Raw genomic sequence first — 20,339 nt, forward strand, 5'->3', positions numbered from 1 at the left:
GAATTTGGCATTGAATTAAGGTCAATTGAAGGACTGAAGGTTTTACGGCATTTGATCAAGGTAAAAGTCTGTCAAAGTTTCTGTAGTATGAGTTTTAAGCAACAGTAGAGGACTCCACACAAATTTTGCAGGAATTTTTAGTGTAATGTGTTTAATTAGATTGGTTCTTGCTTTAATACATTTTTCTTACACTTAATATTTTACAGAGTTGTGATCTAGTAGGTGTTCACCAATTTGGAAAGAGATTTGAGATGAAATTTTGACATTTTGAGGGATGAATTACTGAATTAAGCATGTTGATCATTGTCTGGATGAATTACTGAATTTTTGACATTAAGCATGTTGATCATTGTCTGGGTTTGAGTTCTCTGTCTTAACACATGTTTCACTGTTTGATTTGTGCTTAATGTTAATGAGTAGGTTTGGGTGTTAGTTTGATTCCCAATGAGGGAAACACTTGCACACTGAAGAGTATGGCCCTGTTATGTTCAACTTATTTTGACTTATTTCAAACAAAATAAGTTCAGATAAGTTCAGTTCAGAAAAAATAAGTTTTTTTTCCAGACATTTTAACACACAATTAAGTTTACTTCATTCAAAATAAGTTCTTTTCCAGATAAAATAAGTTCAGATAAGTTCAGATAATATAAGTTCAGTCAAAATAAGTCGAATAGAACGGAGCCTTTATATACATGTCTAAATTAATCTCTGATGCTGACCAATCTTTCCACTCACGAAAAATAAAACTCTTAACTCAAAGCCTACTTATTCAACAATAATTTTGGGGTTAATGTGTTTGAGATTGATCACTATAGTATTCCATCAAAATTTTCTCTAGCTTATACTAAAATTATTTACAATCAAACTTTGTTTTGCTCATGTGGTTTTCAAGCGTGATGTTATGGTGGTCAAGGCTTGAACACTGTAAAACATTGAGGTTACTCTCTTCTTTCTCGTTCTCAATGATATTGACATAGTCGACAAGGAGTGATTTCTCGAGCCACATTTTTCATGTAAAAACGGCAATATTTTTAGTATTGTCCAAACTCAAACTTGTAGGGTTTTACGAGGACTAAAGATGGTTACAGGACAACCCGATCCGACACGACAAGAAAAATGCTCTGGTCCGACACGACCACAGAAAAAAGCACGGCCTGATAAAAGCAAGAAGTAATGGGATGTAGGCCATGTTTTTTTGAAAAAGCACGACAAAGCACGACCCTACTCTACACGACACGATAAAAAACACTAAAATTAGTAAATTAAGCTTAAGTACGACCCACCCCGGGACGACGGTCCATGAGCCCGGGCTTTAAAATTCTACCGGTCATCCATTAAAATATGACCCAACCTGACTCGATCCGACCCACCACCATCTTTACTGGTCTCCCCCTTATTTTTTCGCCATCTATTATTTTGAAGATTTATTTTTATTTTAAAGTAGAAAACAAAATGTCCTCCGCATAACGGCACAGCAACCCCTTCTCTTACCTCCCGCCCTCTCTCAATATTTCGAAACTCTCACTTCAACTTCCCCCTTTCAAATTCGAAACCCCAAAAATGGTGCCACCCTACTAGGGTTCATCTGAAAAGAGAGGGAAAAAGTGAGAAATTCATCCCTAAATTCACCTGCGATCAAGTTGAATCACTCTAAATTCACAAATTATGGTGTTGATCAGTGATACTGAGGGTTCCGATTTAGTGAACCCACTCGTCGACAGATCCTACTTATCTCTCTTTCGTCGGACCTTGAGTTCTTCTTCAGTACCGTCTATTACCCAATTTTCGAACTCTAATTCTTCCATTTCCGACGCTTTGAACACTCATCTCAAAGCTAGAGTAAGCTACTTAACTCATCGTTTTCAATTTTTATTTTTATTTTCGGCGGTTTTGGAGCCGAGGGCTAGTTCCAATTTCAATTATCAATTGTTTTGGAAGGTTCGCAGTTGTGAAAATGTTATTTTTGTTGATCTGATACAGGTTTTGGGAAATTTGGCTTCTAGGGTTTATTTTAGCTGTGTTTCTGAGAATTAAGAGGGAAGTTTAATAAAATAAACTTGGCGTTTTTTTGTTTTTTTATGGAAAACTTAGAATAATTTAGCTAAAATTACTTGGATTGTTTTGATCTTCTTGCACTATTGATGATAATTATTTCTGGTTTGTCTGAGTAAAATATAGGTACCTGAGATTTGTACTTCATTTCGGGATCTAACGAATGTGTGAGGCTTACTTCGACTTGAAAGTAGGTTAATTCTGCAAAGAGGGAAAGGGTTAACTTACTTTTGTGGACTCGAGTAAGATTAAATATTGCTTGAGTTACTGTATCAAACATTGCTTATGGACAATGTAGGACACAGTGAGCTAGCATGTCGCTTCTGTCATGGAATTAGGTTGGTGATATGGAGGATTTCAAACACTGAAACTAATTGAAATATGACAAATTTGAGCTGGAATGGCGCTTTCATTAGGAATTTGACCGGAAATGCTAGTTATCATCATAATGTTCTTAGATTTGGTTAGGAGATAGGCTGAACCGCTGAATTGAATTAGACCTATAACCTATCATCCCCTCAACAAACAAATATCCCGTTTTTTTCATTTTAAGGCCGCTTTGAAACAACATACTGGTTTTTACAGTGACCTTCAACGGGTTGAAATTTGGTATATGTTGCGAAAACTTCAGTATCAAATATCAAGGCTATGGACTGTGAAAGTCACGAGCATTAAAAAACTTCACCCTTCGGGAAACAAGGACTTAAATTACTTGACAATGTCGTCAATTTAGCTCTTACCTTATTTCCTGCTACCCTCTCCCTTCTCTTATAGCTTTCATTTTATCTTCCTTTCTGCTATGATAATGGTATAATATTTTAACGTAAAGAGATTTAGCGGTCTTTACATAATGTAAATTCAAACAATTGACTTGGACAAATAGAGTTTATCGGCTGCCATTGAGTCTTGAAGGGAACATAATACTTCAGCACCTCTTAATTGTTGATTTATGGTGTTTAGAAGGGAAGGTTCGTGTAATTAGCTATTATTCACCGTCTAAATCAGATAGAGGGCTCACTCAAGATTCATGATCCCGTAATATTACTGTTATGCAGTCTAGTACAAGCTTAAAGGTTTATATCGACGTTGCTTCGCTTTCAGGTGTTAAGTAGTCCTGACAAGTTGTTGAAGCAGACAAAAACCATACTAGAAGAAGCTGTTTTTGCAGAAAAAGAAAAAGTCCCTCGAGAGAGAAGACCTGGTCTAGGACTTAAGCGGGCGAAGTTTTCTGCAAAACCTATTCCAAGGTGATGAATCAATATAATAAAACGTTCAGCTGCCTTTACGCTATAATGTAAATTTACCCTTGTTTCTATTGTCATTTAATACTGCAGTCAGTCTGCTGCGACTTTGGATTTTAGCATAGATGTTGATAAACTGAGTGATCCAGTGGAATACTTTGCAGCCTATGAAAGGATGGAAAGTAAGCTACCATATTCTATGCTTTTGACATTAAATTTACGTCCTCAGAGGCTTATGTAGTTCATAGTACTTGCTTTTGCTGAATGAATTTTAGATGCGAAAAAGGAAGTGCAAAGACTAAAAGGTGAACCACTCTTGGACTTGGATCAAAATCGTGCATCTTTGGCTCCCAGGCTTCGACGACCTAGTCTTCTGGGGTTAGAAATTCTGTTCTGTTTCTTGCAGATGCTTATGTCAACTTATACTTACATGAGCTATATCAATGTGATCTGGGAATGTTTGAATGTGACTATATTTGTCTGTTCCAGGCGGTCAGCCACCTATACACACCGCTTTTCCTCTTCAATTACAGCGGCTGATGTTGATGAGACTCTTTTGAATTCTCAAGAAACATTTGTTAGTGACGTATTAAGCCCTACTCGCGGTGGTGTCCTGCCAGATGCTACTGTTACAAAAAACTCACCAAGGGTGAGAGTGCCTGGTGGGTTTATGTTGTTAAAGAATGCTGCTCAACTCTACTTTCAGGCTCCGTTTGGTAGGGCGTAAAACGTTTTCATTGTAAAATGATTTTCCATGGAAAACATTTTTCAAGGGAAAACACAATTCCAAACTACTTTTCCTTTGTTTGGTAACTTGAAGGAAAATGGGAGAAAATTGTGAAGATTGAGGGGAAGAAAGGAGAGGGAGGTAAGGAGGAAAGAAGGAAAAGTGGTTTCCCTCCCTTTCAAATGGAAAAGTGTTTTCCACCTTTGAGGGAGTCATGGAAAATTGTTTTACATCCCTTCCCCAACCAAACAACGTAAAATGATTGAAAAGGGGAAAATCGTTTTCCATGAAAACGTTTTACGCCCTACCAAACGGAGCCTCAAGCTCTTTTTTCTTTTACTTATTTTTTCAATATTAGGTCTTTTCATTGTTGTTTCTGACTAGGTTAACAAATGATCTCCTGTCATTTTTATAGAACCCAAGTCCACGACAGCCAGCAAATTCAGCGAGCTTGATGAGCTACTGGGCTCTAGTTTTGAAGGGTTAGATGAGGATGGATTACAAAATCTCCTCCGAGACAAACTACAGATAAAAGCTCTAGATATTGGTAAAACTTTCTTTCCTGACTGGCGAGTTCAGCTGCGTGAATCTTCGATTTCAAGCTCAGCCTTGCGAAAGAAGAATGAAGCGGTAATTCATTTGTCGGGAAAGAGTAAAGCTACCAGAAGTGGAGACAAAGTATCTCCTGCGAAATCCAATAGTCCATTGGCTTCCCTCTCATTTTTGAATAGACACATTGCAAAACGTACCCCATCAATGGACCCATTTTCACCCATTCACGGTGATTTATCATCAGCAGAAGCTACAGATCCTACTAGAGAACCGGAAAAAAGGGTGGATCGGCCTGGCCAATCTGATGAGGTTAATTTGCTTGAAATTAGGAGCTCTACAGTTAACGAGAACGAGAATATTGCGGTTTCTGGCGAGGATCCTTCTGTCTCTGTAGCAAAGGATGCAGATCCCATTAGCAAGCCTAGAGAAAAGGAGAATGGGGTTGGGCAATCTGAACTGATTGGTAATAGGAAGGATTCGTGTGAATCTGCAGTGCATTTAGAAGAAAATATTGCCGTTTTTGGTGAGGATCCTTCTCTCTCTGTAGAAAAGGATGCAGATCCGATTAGCAAGCCTAAAGAAAAGGAGGATGGGGTTGGGCAATCTGAACCGATTGGTAAAAGGAAGGATTCATGTGAATCTGGAAGATCTGCAGGGCATATAGAAGAGAACATTGCCGTTTCTGGTGAAGATTCACCTGTATTGGCATCTAATGATATAGGTCCAGCTAGTGAGCCCGAAAGGCATGACGATGAGGTTAGTCTCACTGTGGAGCTTAATTATCTGTTCAGTTAGATTTTTTGAGCTCATTTAAGTGTGAAATTTGATTATGAATACTGAACTAAACAGGTGGATGCAGCCCGGTTACCTATACGACAACTCATCTTTGAGGGTGTTGATCGGGAGAGCTTTTGTTCTAGTGGAGGTAACTTATTATTTGTCTTATGTATGGAATAATGGATATATGGTATTATTTCATTAGCTTTTTGTATGTGTAGCGTGAGTTTATTTGTGGGCCTTTGTGTGCGTGGATAATTAATGCGATTGGAAGGGAGGGGGTGCTTTTATGAAAGTGATTTATTTCTCTCTTTTCTTTTTAGTTCCAACTTTGTAAATGGGTCAGCTGTCTGTGCGAGTCGCCCTTTTTATTTATTTTGTTCTTAAAAGTATTCTTGGTCGACATCTTTATTCCATAGCAAGGACCACTGTTCTGTTGCCTTTCATCTTGTTTTGTAAGAATATAAACTCATTGCTCATGTCACATCGTTTGAGGAGGCTGAGCCATGTAAGTGATAGGTGTGCCGTGTGCGGTGCCATTGGGCTAGTTGGCAGGAAGAGACAACCCTTATTAATTATATAGTACAGACTTTTGAACGTTAATCAACTGTATCATGTGTGGAAGCTAGGCCATTGATATGGGATGTGACCACTTTTAGAATAACACTTGGGACAGAAGGATTATATCCTTGATTAGATTGATTCATGCCTGTCATATCCTTTGTCATTTTCATTCCAAGGATCTTAACTATTGTAAAAGACCATTAACAAAAGCAGCAGCATACATCCTTCCATTTGAAGGTCAAGATATACGCAGTCCATTCCTGGCCAAGAAAAGCTTCTCTTACTTATGCTATTGTGGCTAGGAACATGATGGGCTAGTAATTTTGTTGATCAAAGAAAAGATATACCCAGCCCTTATCCTGGCAAGAAGCTATGTTAGGATGTATTTATCAAAAAGAAAAAGAAGCTATGCAAAGGGTACAATGGCAAATATCTTACCATCATGAAATTTATAGCTTCATTATTTGACTCTGAACTAATGAATTTTCCATTAACAACTAAGCTTGTGATAGTCAAAGCAATAAAAAAGTGTGAGAAGTTGACATAGCAGTAGTGATCTGATATCAGTGTATACCAAAAGTTGCTGTGGTGCCAATAGTTTCTGATCTTTAATCAGCTCTGATTGCCAATAGTCAGAATGTGAGCATTTGGATATTGGTTTTTCAAATAGGCTTTCTATGATTATTTCTATATGCTCTAGAACCTTGCAAAAATGCTAGCAGCGTGGCTTTGTATTTTGAACATGTCTTGTATGTTTTAAAAAAATAAATAAGTTCTTCCTGATCCTTTTGCAAAGAATTTGAGGCAGTGGATGCAATTTAGCTTCTGAAATTTCTTGTTTTTCGAAATACCTTCAAATGCATAGGAACAACACAGGTTTTATAGTACCGTTTTATGTTAAGCAGTCAGACTTTCATCCTTAGTGACATTTCTGAACAGCCTGTATTTGTGACGGCCTTGATAAATGATGTCCGTAGCAAAGTGTTTTATTTATTTTAATGTATCTGCTGCTTCTGCTTAAACTTATCACAGTTTTATCATTAAAAATGCCACTATTATATTATATTGGTGATGTATTGAAACTGTCTTCCAGTATCGGTAATTCGTTACATGCTTGTTGGGTGGGTGTATATAGTAGAGAAGAGCTTCAACATTGTTTGTTGTATTAGTTGTTTTTTTTCACTCCTGTATTATGCTGCTCTGTTTTGAACACTTGATACAAATTCCGGGTTTTATAACTTTTGGTTGCTTTCACATTTTCTTTTCTTGTTTTCTGATGAGCAAAATAACTTTTGGCAGGTGTAAAACCATTAAGTACCATTCCGGAATTCTGGGCAGGTGAACCATTAAGTACAGAGAACATTTCTGTTGAAGAACCTTCTGAGGTAGTTATTAATTTAATTTGTTTTATCATGAGTTGGTATTCATGAATTAGATGAGTTATCTTAATAATTAATACTAACTCCAACTACATGAATATCATAATACTCGTGGGTGCAAGCCACTTCTTATGGTTGTTAGTAAAAGCTGTAAACCCTTGCAGCTCAATGATCCGTTATAAATCGTATAATAGAATGTCAGATACTGATCACTTGATGAGTACCAGCTTGCACCATCAACCTTAGCAGCTTATACCTGTAAAATGCTGGTGCATATGGCTTATCTTTATTGAAACATTGACCACTGGTCTGTACTGGCTTGTGCTAGCCAAATAGATCCTTGCATGCTTCGACTAAAACTCCTAACTCCTCTTTCATTTGTCATGTTTTTTTGATATAACAGTCAATATCTGGACAACCAGTTTATAAAACTGTTTCATCACTTTCATCTCATCCCAACAGGGAGTTTAGTATCTATGTGGATTTGTTATTATGCTTACTAATGTTAACAATTGAAATGTTGCATTAGTATCGCTGTCTAGGGAGTCTTCATGGGATCTTCCATGTTTATGTTCTGCACCTTGTATGTCCTGTTGCTAACTGCATTTATGTATTTGTTGGCGGTGGTTTACCAAATAACTACCCCTCATGGCCTGTTTGGTAACCGGTAATAAATGGTGGGAATCTAAGTGTTACGGAGTATTTGGTAAGAAAAATAACATCATAATGTCCATGGTAATTTGCATTCCCACTCAATACCACTCCCAAACGGTAATCGATGGTAATGGAAATTTACGAAGAAAAAAAAAGTTTTGAGTGAACTAGCATTACAATGGGAATGGATATTGATTCTCCTGACAAATTTACATACAAATTCATTCCATTGACATCATTCATTCCCGGCTACCAAACCGGCCGTCAATGTACTTAAACTGCTGGATCCTTAGTTTAAAAAGGCTCTAGGCGCACTAAGGCGCACAAGGGCCATGGAGCCTAGGCGCAAGGCTCAGGCGCGCGCCTTTTGGATACAAGGCGCACATAATTTTCTAATAAACCTTAAAATTTGGTATAGAAAAAAATTAACACAATTTACACTCAAAACAACATATTTCTATTGGAGTGCCATATTTTCTTGCCGATTCATAAGCATTGCGTGATCGGGTCGATGGAGTGCCAGAATTAGAACCTTCCATGGTAATTACAAGCTGGAAATATGAAAATTAACTCATTTTATGCTACTTCCACTACCCAAAAAGCTAAGGTTGTAGAGATATGACCGTTGATAGGTCACATGGGGTGTGTTTATATCATTAAAAAAGAAAAAAAAATATAAATAAAATATCCACGTCATCTTATTGCGCCTGAAGACTTAAGGCGCACAAGGCGCTGCGCCTTGCGCCTTACCTAAGGCGCACAAAGGCGCACGAAGGCGCGCGCCTGGTTGACATCAGTGAGCCTGGAGAGCTCAAGGCGCCGAAGGATGAGCCTAGGTGAGCCTTGCGCCTAGGCGCGCCTTGGGCGCACTTTTTAAACTAAGGCTGGATCATCAATTATCTTCAAATCCAGATGTTCTGCTGTAAGGAAATTTCACTTAATGAAATGACGGGTTATCTAAGTACAACTTCTTTCTTGTTCTCTTTGTTAGAGACACTATCCAACATCTTTAGCCATTTTCTCCTTGTTAATTATCATATTTTCTTGCTTAGTCTTTTGCTGCTCCTGAACATTAAAGCATAGTAGTAAGTATTCTATCAGTTATGATCTTCTTTTTTACAATTAAAAGCTTCCCTCAGAAGGTGGGTTGTGGAGGAAGGAAACAAGGGAATAGATCTTTAATGTGAGATGATCTCCTTTATGGTTCGTTTTACAAATGTCAACTGTATATTTAACTTCAGCTTGTTTCTTGAGAGTTATACTATATTTCCAAATTGATTTTCGTTTTATATAACAGGAAGCAGCGGGATCTTCCAAGAGGAGATTACAAGAGAAGGAAAAATCAAAGGTACCATCTGAAGCAGTTCTCTCTGAGGAAAGATCGAAGAAAGGACGGCGAGCAAAAAAGAATCAGTTGGAGGCGCCTGTTGCTAGCGAAGCTAGGAATAAACGGAGAAAAGTGGAAGATTCTCAACCAGGACACAGTAAAGGAGATAAGAATCTTCGCAGAACCAGCTTATACTGTATGTACTCGTGCCTAAGAAGTATCTGTTTATTTTGCCTTTGAGTTTGTGAAATACACTGCAAATTGGTTTTTATGCTCTCATATATGTCAAACTGTCTTTGCAGATGCTGGTACGAAATGGGAAGCTGGAGTTAGGCGTAGTACACGGATAAGGATGAGACCATTGGAGTACTGGAGAGGTGAACGGTTTTTGTATGGACGTGTTCATCAGAGTAAGTTTTCCATTTTTCATCAAACTGTTGAATCATGGCAGATTTTCTTGCTTCACAAATTGTTCTGTCCTAACTTGGGTTGAAACTTACCAACACAGAAATGTTCAAACTAGGTCTTTAAAATGGCAATTTTATCTCTTATGAAGTGAAATCTTGAATCCAATACAGAACTTTATTCCTCACCTATGATTTCAACTTTACAAGTAGTGTTCTGAATGACCTGATTAGGGTTCTTGTTTGATTAGGGTTCTTGTTTGATCTCCATTAGCATTATCTTTGTGGATACATTCGAAATAAACCCGTATATTATAGACATTCTTCTTCAGTAACACTTTTGGAGATCAATGAATTCTATACAGAAAGAACGCGACTGTTTAATTTCCAAACTGGTTTTGTAGGTTTACTGACTGTGATCGGAGTGAAGTATGCCTCCCCATCAAACCCCGGAGTCAAGGTGAAGTCTTTTGTCTCTGATGAATACAAAGATATGGTTGAGTTCGCCTCACACTGAAGTAGCAAAAAGAAAAAAAAAAAACTGGGATTTGTATTATTTGTAATGTAAATTTATGAGCTTGTCTAATTAGTGTCATTAATGAGAACGATCCAGTTCCTTCATTTGGGTCAGTTTTAGCTTTTCGGCAATTATGTTAATCATAATCTCAAATCGAACTCTAGGCAGTTGAAGATTTATCAACGATGATGAAAGTTGAATATAAATTCACATACTTGACTTCTATTTTCATGTAATTCACTATATATACTAGATGTAATTTACATGTTTTACTTGGATTGCAAATAACAAGCAAGATGAACTAAGAACACAAGTGATTATGGGATACTCCGTAGTTTTTAAGTTTTAAAACGTTTTTCTCTTATTAAATTTTTATTTATCAAAGAACATATTGGAATTTATAATTATGATTTTTATTATGGAGTATTACATTTGAATTTTAGATTTTCAAATGTAAGTAGTTAAACTTGTTTATAAACTCATTTCTATTAACAAATGAGTTATTTACGAACTCTTAAGTGCTCGGAATTTGACCATATTTTGAGCTTGATTGTAAGCTCGGGCTTGAGCTCGACAAAAAAGGATTATGAACAAGAATAATGTAAAACAAGTCACAAGTTGGATATTTATACCCCTAATGATAGCCACATGGCCCACATTATGCGATCGCCCCATACAAGTAAGACCATTTTCTTTTTGGCTTAATTTCAGTTTCATGACTTCTTTTGCAGTGCAGTTTAATTCAGTTTAATTCAATTCAATTCAATTTAATAATAATAATAATAATAATAATAATAATAATAATAATACTTCCTCCGTCTTTTAATACTCGCAACGTTTGTTACTTTCATGTATGCCAATGCACAACTTTGTTCTTTTATATCTTAAACTCTCTTTATGCAAAAATGATAAAAAGTTGATATGTTGAAAATACACATTGAGACGAATCTAACACGATCCCACATAGTCAATGTTTTATCTTATATAAAAAACACCAAAAATAGTCAAAGTAGATTATATGAATAGTGTAAAAAATCCAAACGTTGCGAGTATTAAAAAACGGAGGAAGTATTTATTATTATTATTATTATTTATATAATTATGTTAATTATTATTTATATATTATTTTTAATAACTAATTATTTATTATTAATTACTCCGTACTAGGCAAATTTGCTCAAAATGACCTTTTATAACCCAAATTTTGCGAGAAATGACCTTATATAATTTTTGTTGTGAAATCACACCTTAATGTAAATTTTTTTGCGAGAAAGTACCTTATATAATTTTTTTTGTGAAATCACATCTTATATGTCCTTTTTTTTTGCGAAAGACAACCAAAAGTAAAATTTCCGGCATTGAATGAGCTTTTCATGCCATTGACTTGCACGTGTGGCTTTATTTTGCTAACCATACCCAATTTTACTCCAAAATTTTAAGATTAAAAACCTAAAGTTGAAAAAAAAAATCGAAATAAAATCAAGTTTGAAAATTCAAGACTCGGGAAAATCACTGCCGATAGTCAACTTAAGCCACACGTGCTGCTCACGTGCAAGTCAATGGATGGAAAATATCAGTCAATGCTGGAAACTTTGCTTAGGTTCTTTCTCGCAAAAAAAATTACATTAAGGTGTGATTTCACAAAAAAAAAAAAAGTATATTAGATCCTTTATCGCAAAATTTGAATTATAAAAAGGATTTTTTGGATAAAACCACCTTTTAAAGTTCATATTTTTGAAATAACCACCTTTTATGTTTTATTTATTTTAAAAACCAACTTCTATCTTCAAAAATTTAGATTTCACCCCCAAAAACTAACGTCTGTCAATTGCTCTGTTACTGGGGCCCACAACCAACGACCCAAAATTGATTTCCCTCCAATTTCACTCGTCACTCTCTGTCTCTTCTCATTTACTGCTCTCTTCATCTCCCTTCATCTTCCAATTCCTGTTCCTCATTCAATCTTCCCCTCATTTATTCCATGTACTTTTGTCCTCAACCACCACTTTCGAATCTCTCTCTCTTCCATCACTGTCTTTTTCTACAACAAAGTACAAGAAGAAGCCAAGATTGGGGACCAAAGCATCTTCTTGGACGTCACAAGGGGGGACCAAAAACTCCAAGCGTGTGTTGTAATTTGTGGCGAAAGGACGATTAAGGTATTAAACAATAACCCTAATCTCGATTTTGTTAATTAATTAGTAAAAAAATTCTGGTTTATTTGGTTATGAACCCTAAAAAAATGAATTGTCAAAATTGATGCTATTTGGTTGATTAAAATATAATTTGGGTGTTTTTCTATGAATAAATAAATTGACAATTTGTAATTGGCTTGTTGCACATGAAATTAGTTAAATAATCATGGATTTATGTAATTTGCTTGCCTTTAATTTGTCCCTTATTATCAAACATTGTAGGTATTTTTGGTCACCATCGTGTTCTTGTCGTGTTTTTGTTACGTGTTTGTGTTCGGGTCTGTTAATATATTCGGGTTTCGTGTGTCGTGTTCAACCTCGTTTCGTGTTTCTGTTTTTGTTTGTTGTGTATTGTGAATTGAATTTTGGCTTTATTTTCGGATTTTCAGCAAAATGGCACACTTGTATGAGGATGGGTTTGCTGATCTTAGGATTAAATTAGGTGGAGAATTTAGGGACACGACCTTTAAAGGCAGGCACATTGTGGAGTATGTGGGGGGTTGTGTTTACCTTAAACCATATGTTCGTATTCAAAGAAAGTGAGTGAATGGGCTTAGACAGATTGTAATTGAGGGGTTCAAATACTCTAATCTACCTATACCATCGGATGTGAGGATGTTTTACCGGATGAACGGGCGGACATTAACCACTGGGAAGGTTGAAATAATGAGTGAAGAGGACATTTTAGGAGTTTTAGGATCTAAGGACATACATGGATATGTTGAGATTTTAACCTTAGCAACATTTGAGCGACCCTAATACCACCACTTCCTGTAACTCCGTTGTATAGAACCAAACTTCCCGGGTTTTCAGAAACTTTAAGAGGGGAAAGAAGGCCCAGAACCAATCTGATCAACCCATTCAGACCTCCTTCACAAACTGCCCACCCAAGTGAACCCACCACACACAAATCAGCCCAACCCAATATTTCTTCCTTACTGAAATTAGCCCACCCAAATCCTTCACATTATAGGGCAAGCTTTAATGTCAGCCCAAATCCCGGAACTAGTCAAAGCAGCCAAAACATAGGGTTTGATGTCAGTGGTATAGGGGGGGGGGGGAGTGAAGTTGTCTGCTAGGAGGAGCATCAGAAAGAGTGCAGTGGGTTCTTTTTCCTCCAGTTGGGCAGAAGCTGATGTTGTGTTGAGTGAAGAAGAGTGGTTAGCTAGCCTATCCAACAAACAACCATCACAACAACCATCTCCACAACCATCTCCCCATCCATCTCCACAACCATCTCCAGCTGAAAACACACCCAACAAGACTCCAAAACTTAAGAGAGTTGCACAGAAGAAGAGGAAAGGGGAGAAAGGGAAGAAGGGAAAAGCTAAGAAGAGGTTGTTTGAAGGATCATCTAGTTCAGATCTGTCTGATTTGGACATAGATTGGGTTGCAGGGGAGGAAGAGATAGGCTTAGATGATGATGAGTCTTTGTTTTTGCAAACACAAGCTAGTGATGATTTGTTTAGGAAGCTGAGACAAAGTATTGGGGGGAATTCTAACATTGCGAAAGAAAGTGTTCAGAAGAATTTCAGAGACCTAGAAGAGCTTGAGGTGAATAACCAAGAGGAGGTTAATTGGGACAGTGATGAGTTAAGGAGTGTTGTTGGATCTGATGATGATTCAGATGTTGATTATTGCACTCTCAACCCAGTAGTAGGCTTCAAAAGGGACATCCAATTGAAGGTTGGGCAGAGATTTTCATCAGTTGCTGTGGTTAGGAAGGAAATTAGGGCACATGCTGCTGAGAAAAAATATGATTTTTACTTCCTTCACAATGAGCAAAAGATGTTAACTGTCCAGTGTAGGAATAGGTGTGTTTGTCCCTGGGACACTGTTAGAGGTAGGAAACCTAATTGTGATTGTCCAAACAAATGCCCTTTCAAAATCCATGTGAGGATGTTGCCACAAACTGATTATATGCAGATTAGAACAATAAATCTGAGGCATACATGTGTTAGGACTACAGTGAATAGAAGTGTGAAGTCTGATTACCTATGTGAGAGGTATTTGGAGACTTGGAGGTCATATCCTCATTGGAAATTGAAGCAATTCATGGAAAGGGCGATGCTTGATATGGGTGTGAAGATAGCATATTCAACAGCTTGGTTGGCTAGGGCTAGAGCTAAGTTGGCTCTGTATGGTTCATGAGCTGAGCAATATGGTAGAGTGTGGGAATATGCCAGAGCACACTTGAAATATAACCCTGGCAGCAGCTGTTATGTGTTGGTTGATAACAGTTTTGGGCCTGAGAAACCCCTATTCATGAGGATGTACTGCTGCCTAGAGCCATTGATGAGTGGTTTTAGGAATGGATGTAGGCCCATTGTTGGTTTAGATGGGTGCCACTTGAAGGGGGCATATCCTGGTCAGATATTGGTGGCAGTTGGGAAGGATGGGAATAATAATATCTTCCCCATTGCTTGGGCAACTGTTGAAATTGAGAACACAGAGACATGGTGTTGATTTATTGATCTGTTCATCAGAGACTATGATGGTGGAACTGGTGATGGGATGACATTTATGTCTGGTAGACAAAAGGTAAAGTGTTTTGATTATGGTGTTTTTATTTATTTAATTACATGGACATTTAGGTGGACAAACTAATTCTAATTACATTTTGTAGGGTTTGCTTGAAGCAATTAAGACTGTGACTCCTCAAGCTTGCAACAGATTCTGTGTGAGGCACATATGGGCAAACTTCAAGCTCAATTTTCCTGGCACTCTGTTTAAGGATCTGTTTTAGGATGCATCAAGAGCAACAACATATGTAAGCTTCACTTTTATCCTTTCTTTAAAAATTGTCATAGTTGACTTATGTTGAATTAGGTTAGAGTGATTATTTTAGGTCATAGTTGACTTATGTTGAATTAGGGCAGATTGATGCAAATTTTGGCTTTATTTTAGGTCAGAGTTGACTTATGTTGACTTAGGTCATACTTGACCTAAGTTGACTTAGGTTGACTTTGGGTGTGTTTTGGTAATTTTTGATGATTTGGGGAATGAAATCGTTTCTGAGTATATTTTCACTAAAATTAGATATTTAGAGTCTTTCTCGTTCCCGAGTAGATTTTCATTAAAATTAGATATTTAGAGTCTTTCTCGTTCCCGATTAAGTATGTTTTGTTCTTTTTTGATGATTTGGGGAACAGAATCGTTCCCGAGTAGATTTTCACTAAAATTAGATATTTAGAGTCGTTCTCGTTCCCGATTAAGTATGTTTTGGTCATTTTTGCAGATGGACTTTGAAATTGCCATGGAGTCAATCAGATTCCTTGATGAGGATGCTTATTGCTACCTAGATGACATCCAACCATCTCTGTAATACCTCGTATTTTTCTATAATTATAAATATATTTTATTATATTTATAAAACATTTCGTGTATTTTTATAAATTATTTTCATTTAATGAGAATTAAATGCGCTTTTTATTTTAATTGATTTATATATTAATTATTTCGAAAACCGGATTTTATTAAATAAATTCAAGGAATTTATTTAATCGGGAATTGTTAGGTCGTATTTCAAAAACGAATTTAATAAACTTAAAGCCCGGTCGTTTTGTTTTAATTAAACCCAACAAAGCTTGCAAGGGATTTAATGAATTGAGCCCGGTAATAAGCCCAACTGAAACTACCATAACCTAGCCCACATGGGAGAGAAAAACTATAAATAGACCCTCTCATTAAACCCTCACAAAAATTTCAGCACACTCTCTCTCCTCTCTTCCTCTCTCTTGCGGCACACCCCACGCCCCTCTCTTCCTCTCTCGTCCGACTTTCTTGCATCCCAAGGCACGAGTGGTGTCGTGCATGTGTGTGCCCAGCCCCGTGTGCCAAGCCTTGCTGCCCCTCTCTTCGTGCCTTGCCCGCAGCGCAACACCATTGCTGCTGCTGCTGTGTCGCGTGTGCCGTGTCCCGCAGCCCCGCAGTCCCGGGCGCGCTGAGCCTCGTGCTCGTGTGTCGAGTGCCCCGTTGTGCGCTGTGCCTGATGTGCGTTGTGCCCCTTGCTCGCCTGCCCCTTCGCACGCGCGCGCGCCCTTGTGGTGCGTTGCGCTGCTGCTGTTGCTTTGTTGTTGTCGTGTGTGTTGGTCGGCACAAACACACACACACACACAATTAATTAATCGTTGTGTGTGTGTGTGTGTGTCGATCAATGGTTTAATAAAATTATGTTTTCAAAAATATTGATTTACAGTTTTTTTTAAATTGATTTGATTATTGTGATTAAGTTTAATTATTGGATTGTTTAGGTTAATTAAAACGATTATGAACACCGTATTGGGTTAGTAGTATGTTTTAATTAAAGAAATTGGTTTTGATGATTGATTTTATAATTTTCAGATTTAATAAGTTTATAAAGTGTTGATTTTTGAAGTCAAAACATGTTTTCGGATTAAACCATTGTTAGGGTTTTGGTTTCAAATTGATTGAGCGATTGATTCACATAATTTAATGACAATTTAAATTATGGGAATCAACTTAAATTTTCAGAATGTTTTTAAGCTTTAAAAGGTTGGGTTTTAAGGGTTTTAAAGCTAAAAAGTCAATGTTTTTATGTTAGGACTTGAGTTGACTATTTGAGACTATTAAATTACCAATTAATGAATGATTTCTAATTAAACTAAGGGTTTTAGTTTCTTAAATAGTTGCTGGAAATTTAGTAAACATGGATAATAATTTAGTTCTCTTGTTTTGTTTATAGGAGTTGATTTCTAGTGAGTCGTGATTCGCACAGTGGCCCCCGTACTTAGGTATTCCAGGTACGTACAAGACTAGGGTGACCACCCATCCCTTGAGGACTTTGTGAAGTGTATTGAATGCGAATCATGTGAACCTATATGATGTTATGAATTCATGTTGATGATTGGGAGTGAATATGTTATTATGAATTCTTGTTTAATGTTGAGAACGAGCATGTTGTTATTATTGTTGAATCTATGTGAACGAGCATGTTATGAATTGAATTATGCTTTATAGATTCTATTGAACTATCATGTTATGGACTTTTATAATCGTTGAATTATGTCAAGCATGTTGTTCAAGTTGGTTTGCATGTATGAGTAGTGCGCATGCAAGTTGTTATTATTATTATGCTATAGTACATGATGTCTAGCATAATTATTGAGCCAATCGAATGTTGCCAGTGAGCAACATATATTCTACCAAGGGGTAGAATATGTTGAAGAGTCTATGTGAATTGAATTAAGGACAATTCGTGCTAAGGGCACACCCCGCTTGTTAATAGGCAATGTCGGGTTATCTCAAACAGTGTTTGAGAAGGAACAATGGGAGTAAAATATTGAAGAGTCATTGTTGAATTGTTTAATTGTTTAATTGTTTGTATGTTGTGTCTTGAGTCGCCTTGAACATAACATATTAATTAACGTAAAGTGTAACCCAAAAGAGCTTCAAAACTATTGGAACGTATATACCTTGAGTATGAACAATGGGGGGAGACTTGCCGGAAAACTTGTACTCCTCGAATGATACAAGACGTTGTTTCATTCTTTCTTTTTAGGCCGCTGTGCATTGGAATTCAGTCGGTAGGATCCGACTGTCGGTAGGAGTCCGACTTATTATTATTTAGTGTATGGTGGGCTCCCATCACCCTTTTCTTTCCTTTTGATGATACTTTACCTTACCCGTTCGAAGCTACTTTTTATTAAACTGTGAGTCAAGAGTCGTGTCAAGTGTCGAGTCTTGTCTCCATGTTTGTTTGTTTATTATATGAATTTTGCAAGTGGATTATTTAATTTGTCGAGTGAATCATGTTAGGATAGAATGTTATTCTAGCTTGTTCGTACTCAGCTTTCGCTGACTTCGTGCTTCATGTCTTATGGTCATGGCCTTTGCCTTAATGACCCTATGATGATCCATCAATTGCATTTGCGTTGTTGGGGAGTAGATTTTTAATAAAGCAGGTTTGTAGAGATAACTTGCGGGAGAAGTTATCATGGGATTCGTGTTGAGAGTTCAATTCTTCCGTATTTATAAACTCTTTATTTTATTTTAAAGTCATGACTATTATCTTCAGTTAATGGATTTTTAAACGGTTTATTTTGGATTGGGCCTCAGTGGTTTCAACTTGTTTTTATAACCATTAACTATTTAATTAATGTGTTTGAAAATTAGTTAATTCCGCTGCGTAATTCTGGTAAATAGCCTTAGCCGTTATCACGGTGGCGGTAATATCTTGGTAATTCCTGTGTTTTAAGTTGGAAAATGTTTTATAAAAAGCAATGACTTATTAGGGTGTTACAAAGTGGTATACTAGAGCTTAGTTTCATTCCTTCTTTGTAGTAAGTAATACTACAAAGTGGTAATCGGAGACTAAGGCTGCTTTGTAGTAATCTATACTACAAAGTGGTATTTGCAGACCTTTAGGATTTTTGAAAATTGTTTTCCTAAATTCCAAATGCTATTTTGAGTACTCAATATTTTGAAAAGTAAAATACTAATTATTTTAAGTTATTTGAACATTTATCGATTTATTTTAATATTTTTCCGGATTTATTAAATTCGAACAAAAGTCGAACTAAATTTTCAAAAAAAAAAAAAAAAAAATCTTTTTTATTTTCGAATTTTCCGAATTTTTTTTTTAAAATCGAAAATTCCAAATTAATTATTTATTTATTTAATTATTTAATTCTTTTTGAAAATGATCGAATTAATTAAATTATTCGATTAATTATTTTAAATTTTCGATTTTAATTTCTAATAATTTCGTGAATATTTGAAGTTATTTATTTAAATTAAATTCGATTTTTTTTTTAGTGAGGAATGGGTAGAATTAGAAGGGTATAATTAGTCTAAGTATGCGTTTGATTTAAGTATGCCTTTCAAACCAAGTGTTTATGTGTTTATGCCTTGATTTTTGTGATCTTTTAATTAAAGTTTGATCATGTTTTGTTTTTCTTTATGTGATTAATTGCATCACGATTCATGATTAAGCATGTACTTGTGCATTGAAATTGTATGGCTCAACGAACTTACTTTGTTTTTGGAACACTTTAGTAAGACTTTGTGTAACACCCCGACCTCTTCATGAGTGATGTCGTTATCATCGTGAACATGATGCTCGTTGCGAGCTCCGTTGGTAACATCGTTGATAGCAACGATGGTCGACATTCTCCATAACATATCTTATCAGGTTGAAGCGAAATAATAATATAAAATAAACCCTTTGATCCCGTTCCTACACTCACACTCATATTCATTTTAATTTAGCAAGATTTTAGAACATTCTTTTTAACTCATTCCTTAAAATTCTTTACTTAAAGCCTAATGAATTCTATTCGTGCGAAAACCCGTAAGGTTTAGCACTTATGGTCCAGAACCTTTGCTCTTGATACCAAACTGTAACACCCCGACCTCTAATTCAATTATTAAAGCATAATTAGCAGCGGAATTAACCTAATTCGGTCGGGGCATTACCTGCCGTAACTCCCTCTTGGGAATTACAAGGCAACCATCAAGCATAAGATATTAAATCCAAAAAAAATTAATATAATAATCCTTTATAATACCAAAATAAAAGTACATAACTTACTAAAAGTCTTTAATTAAACTATTAAAACTTTTAAACATAAACTAGGTGAATAATATTAAAGTGAAATTCCTCGCCACTACTCGTTTCCATCATTCCCCGCAGTACCTAAAACAGAAAACAAAAACGGTGAGCCGAAGACTCGGTAACGAACTATTCTAGCAGCGTAAATTCATTTCAATTCATTTTATTTAATAACACAGGGAGAATAAAATAATGTAAAACATTTTATAAAGTCCTTTATTTAATTCATTCATAACTTTAGGGTGCACATGCTAGCCGTGGCAAGTATGACATGGTGGAACGTCTTCCACGATGGACCGCTGTCCATAAACATGGGGCCTTGGCCCGAAAACATGAGAGCCTTGGCTCAATGGGCGGATGCCCCATGGGTACATGCA

The 20,339-nt window shown here is 36.4% G+C and overlaps 1 protein-coding gene across 1 annotated transcript; it reads left to right on the top strand.

Moving 5' to 3' along the window:
• Positions 1-1,461: 1,461 nt before the first annotated feature.
• Positions 1,462-10,466, top strand: LOC110787782 (centromere protein C). Its single transcript, XM_021992425.2, has 11 exons — positions 1,462-1,839; positions 3,154-3,299; positions 3,387-3,475; positions 3,569-3,671; positions 3,783-3,955; positions 4,436-5,328; positions 5,422-5,497; positions 7,213-7,298; positions 9,244-9,469; positions 9,576-9,683; positions 10,082-10,466. The coding sequence occupies exons 1-11, from the start codon at positions 1,666-1,668 to the stop codon at positions 10,192-10,194; spliced, it is 2,187 nt and encodes a 728-aa protein (XP_021848117.1). The 5' UTR covers positions 1,462-1,665; the 3' UTR covers positions 10,195-10,466.
• Positions 10,467-20,339: the final 9,873 nt, after the last annotated feature.

The sequence above is a fragment of the Spinacia oleracea genome, chromosome 4 (assembly GCF_020520425.1).
Source record: "Spinacia oleracea cultivar Varoflay chromosome 4, BTI_SOV_V1, whole genome shotgun sequence".
NCBI classification, from domain to species: domain Eukaryota; kingdom Viridiplantae; phylum Streptophyta; class Magnoliopsida; order Caryophyllales; family Amaranthaceae; genus Spinacia; species Spinacia oleracea.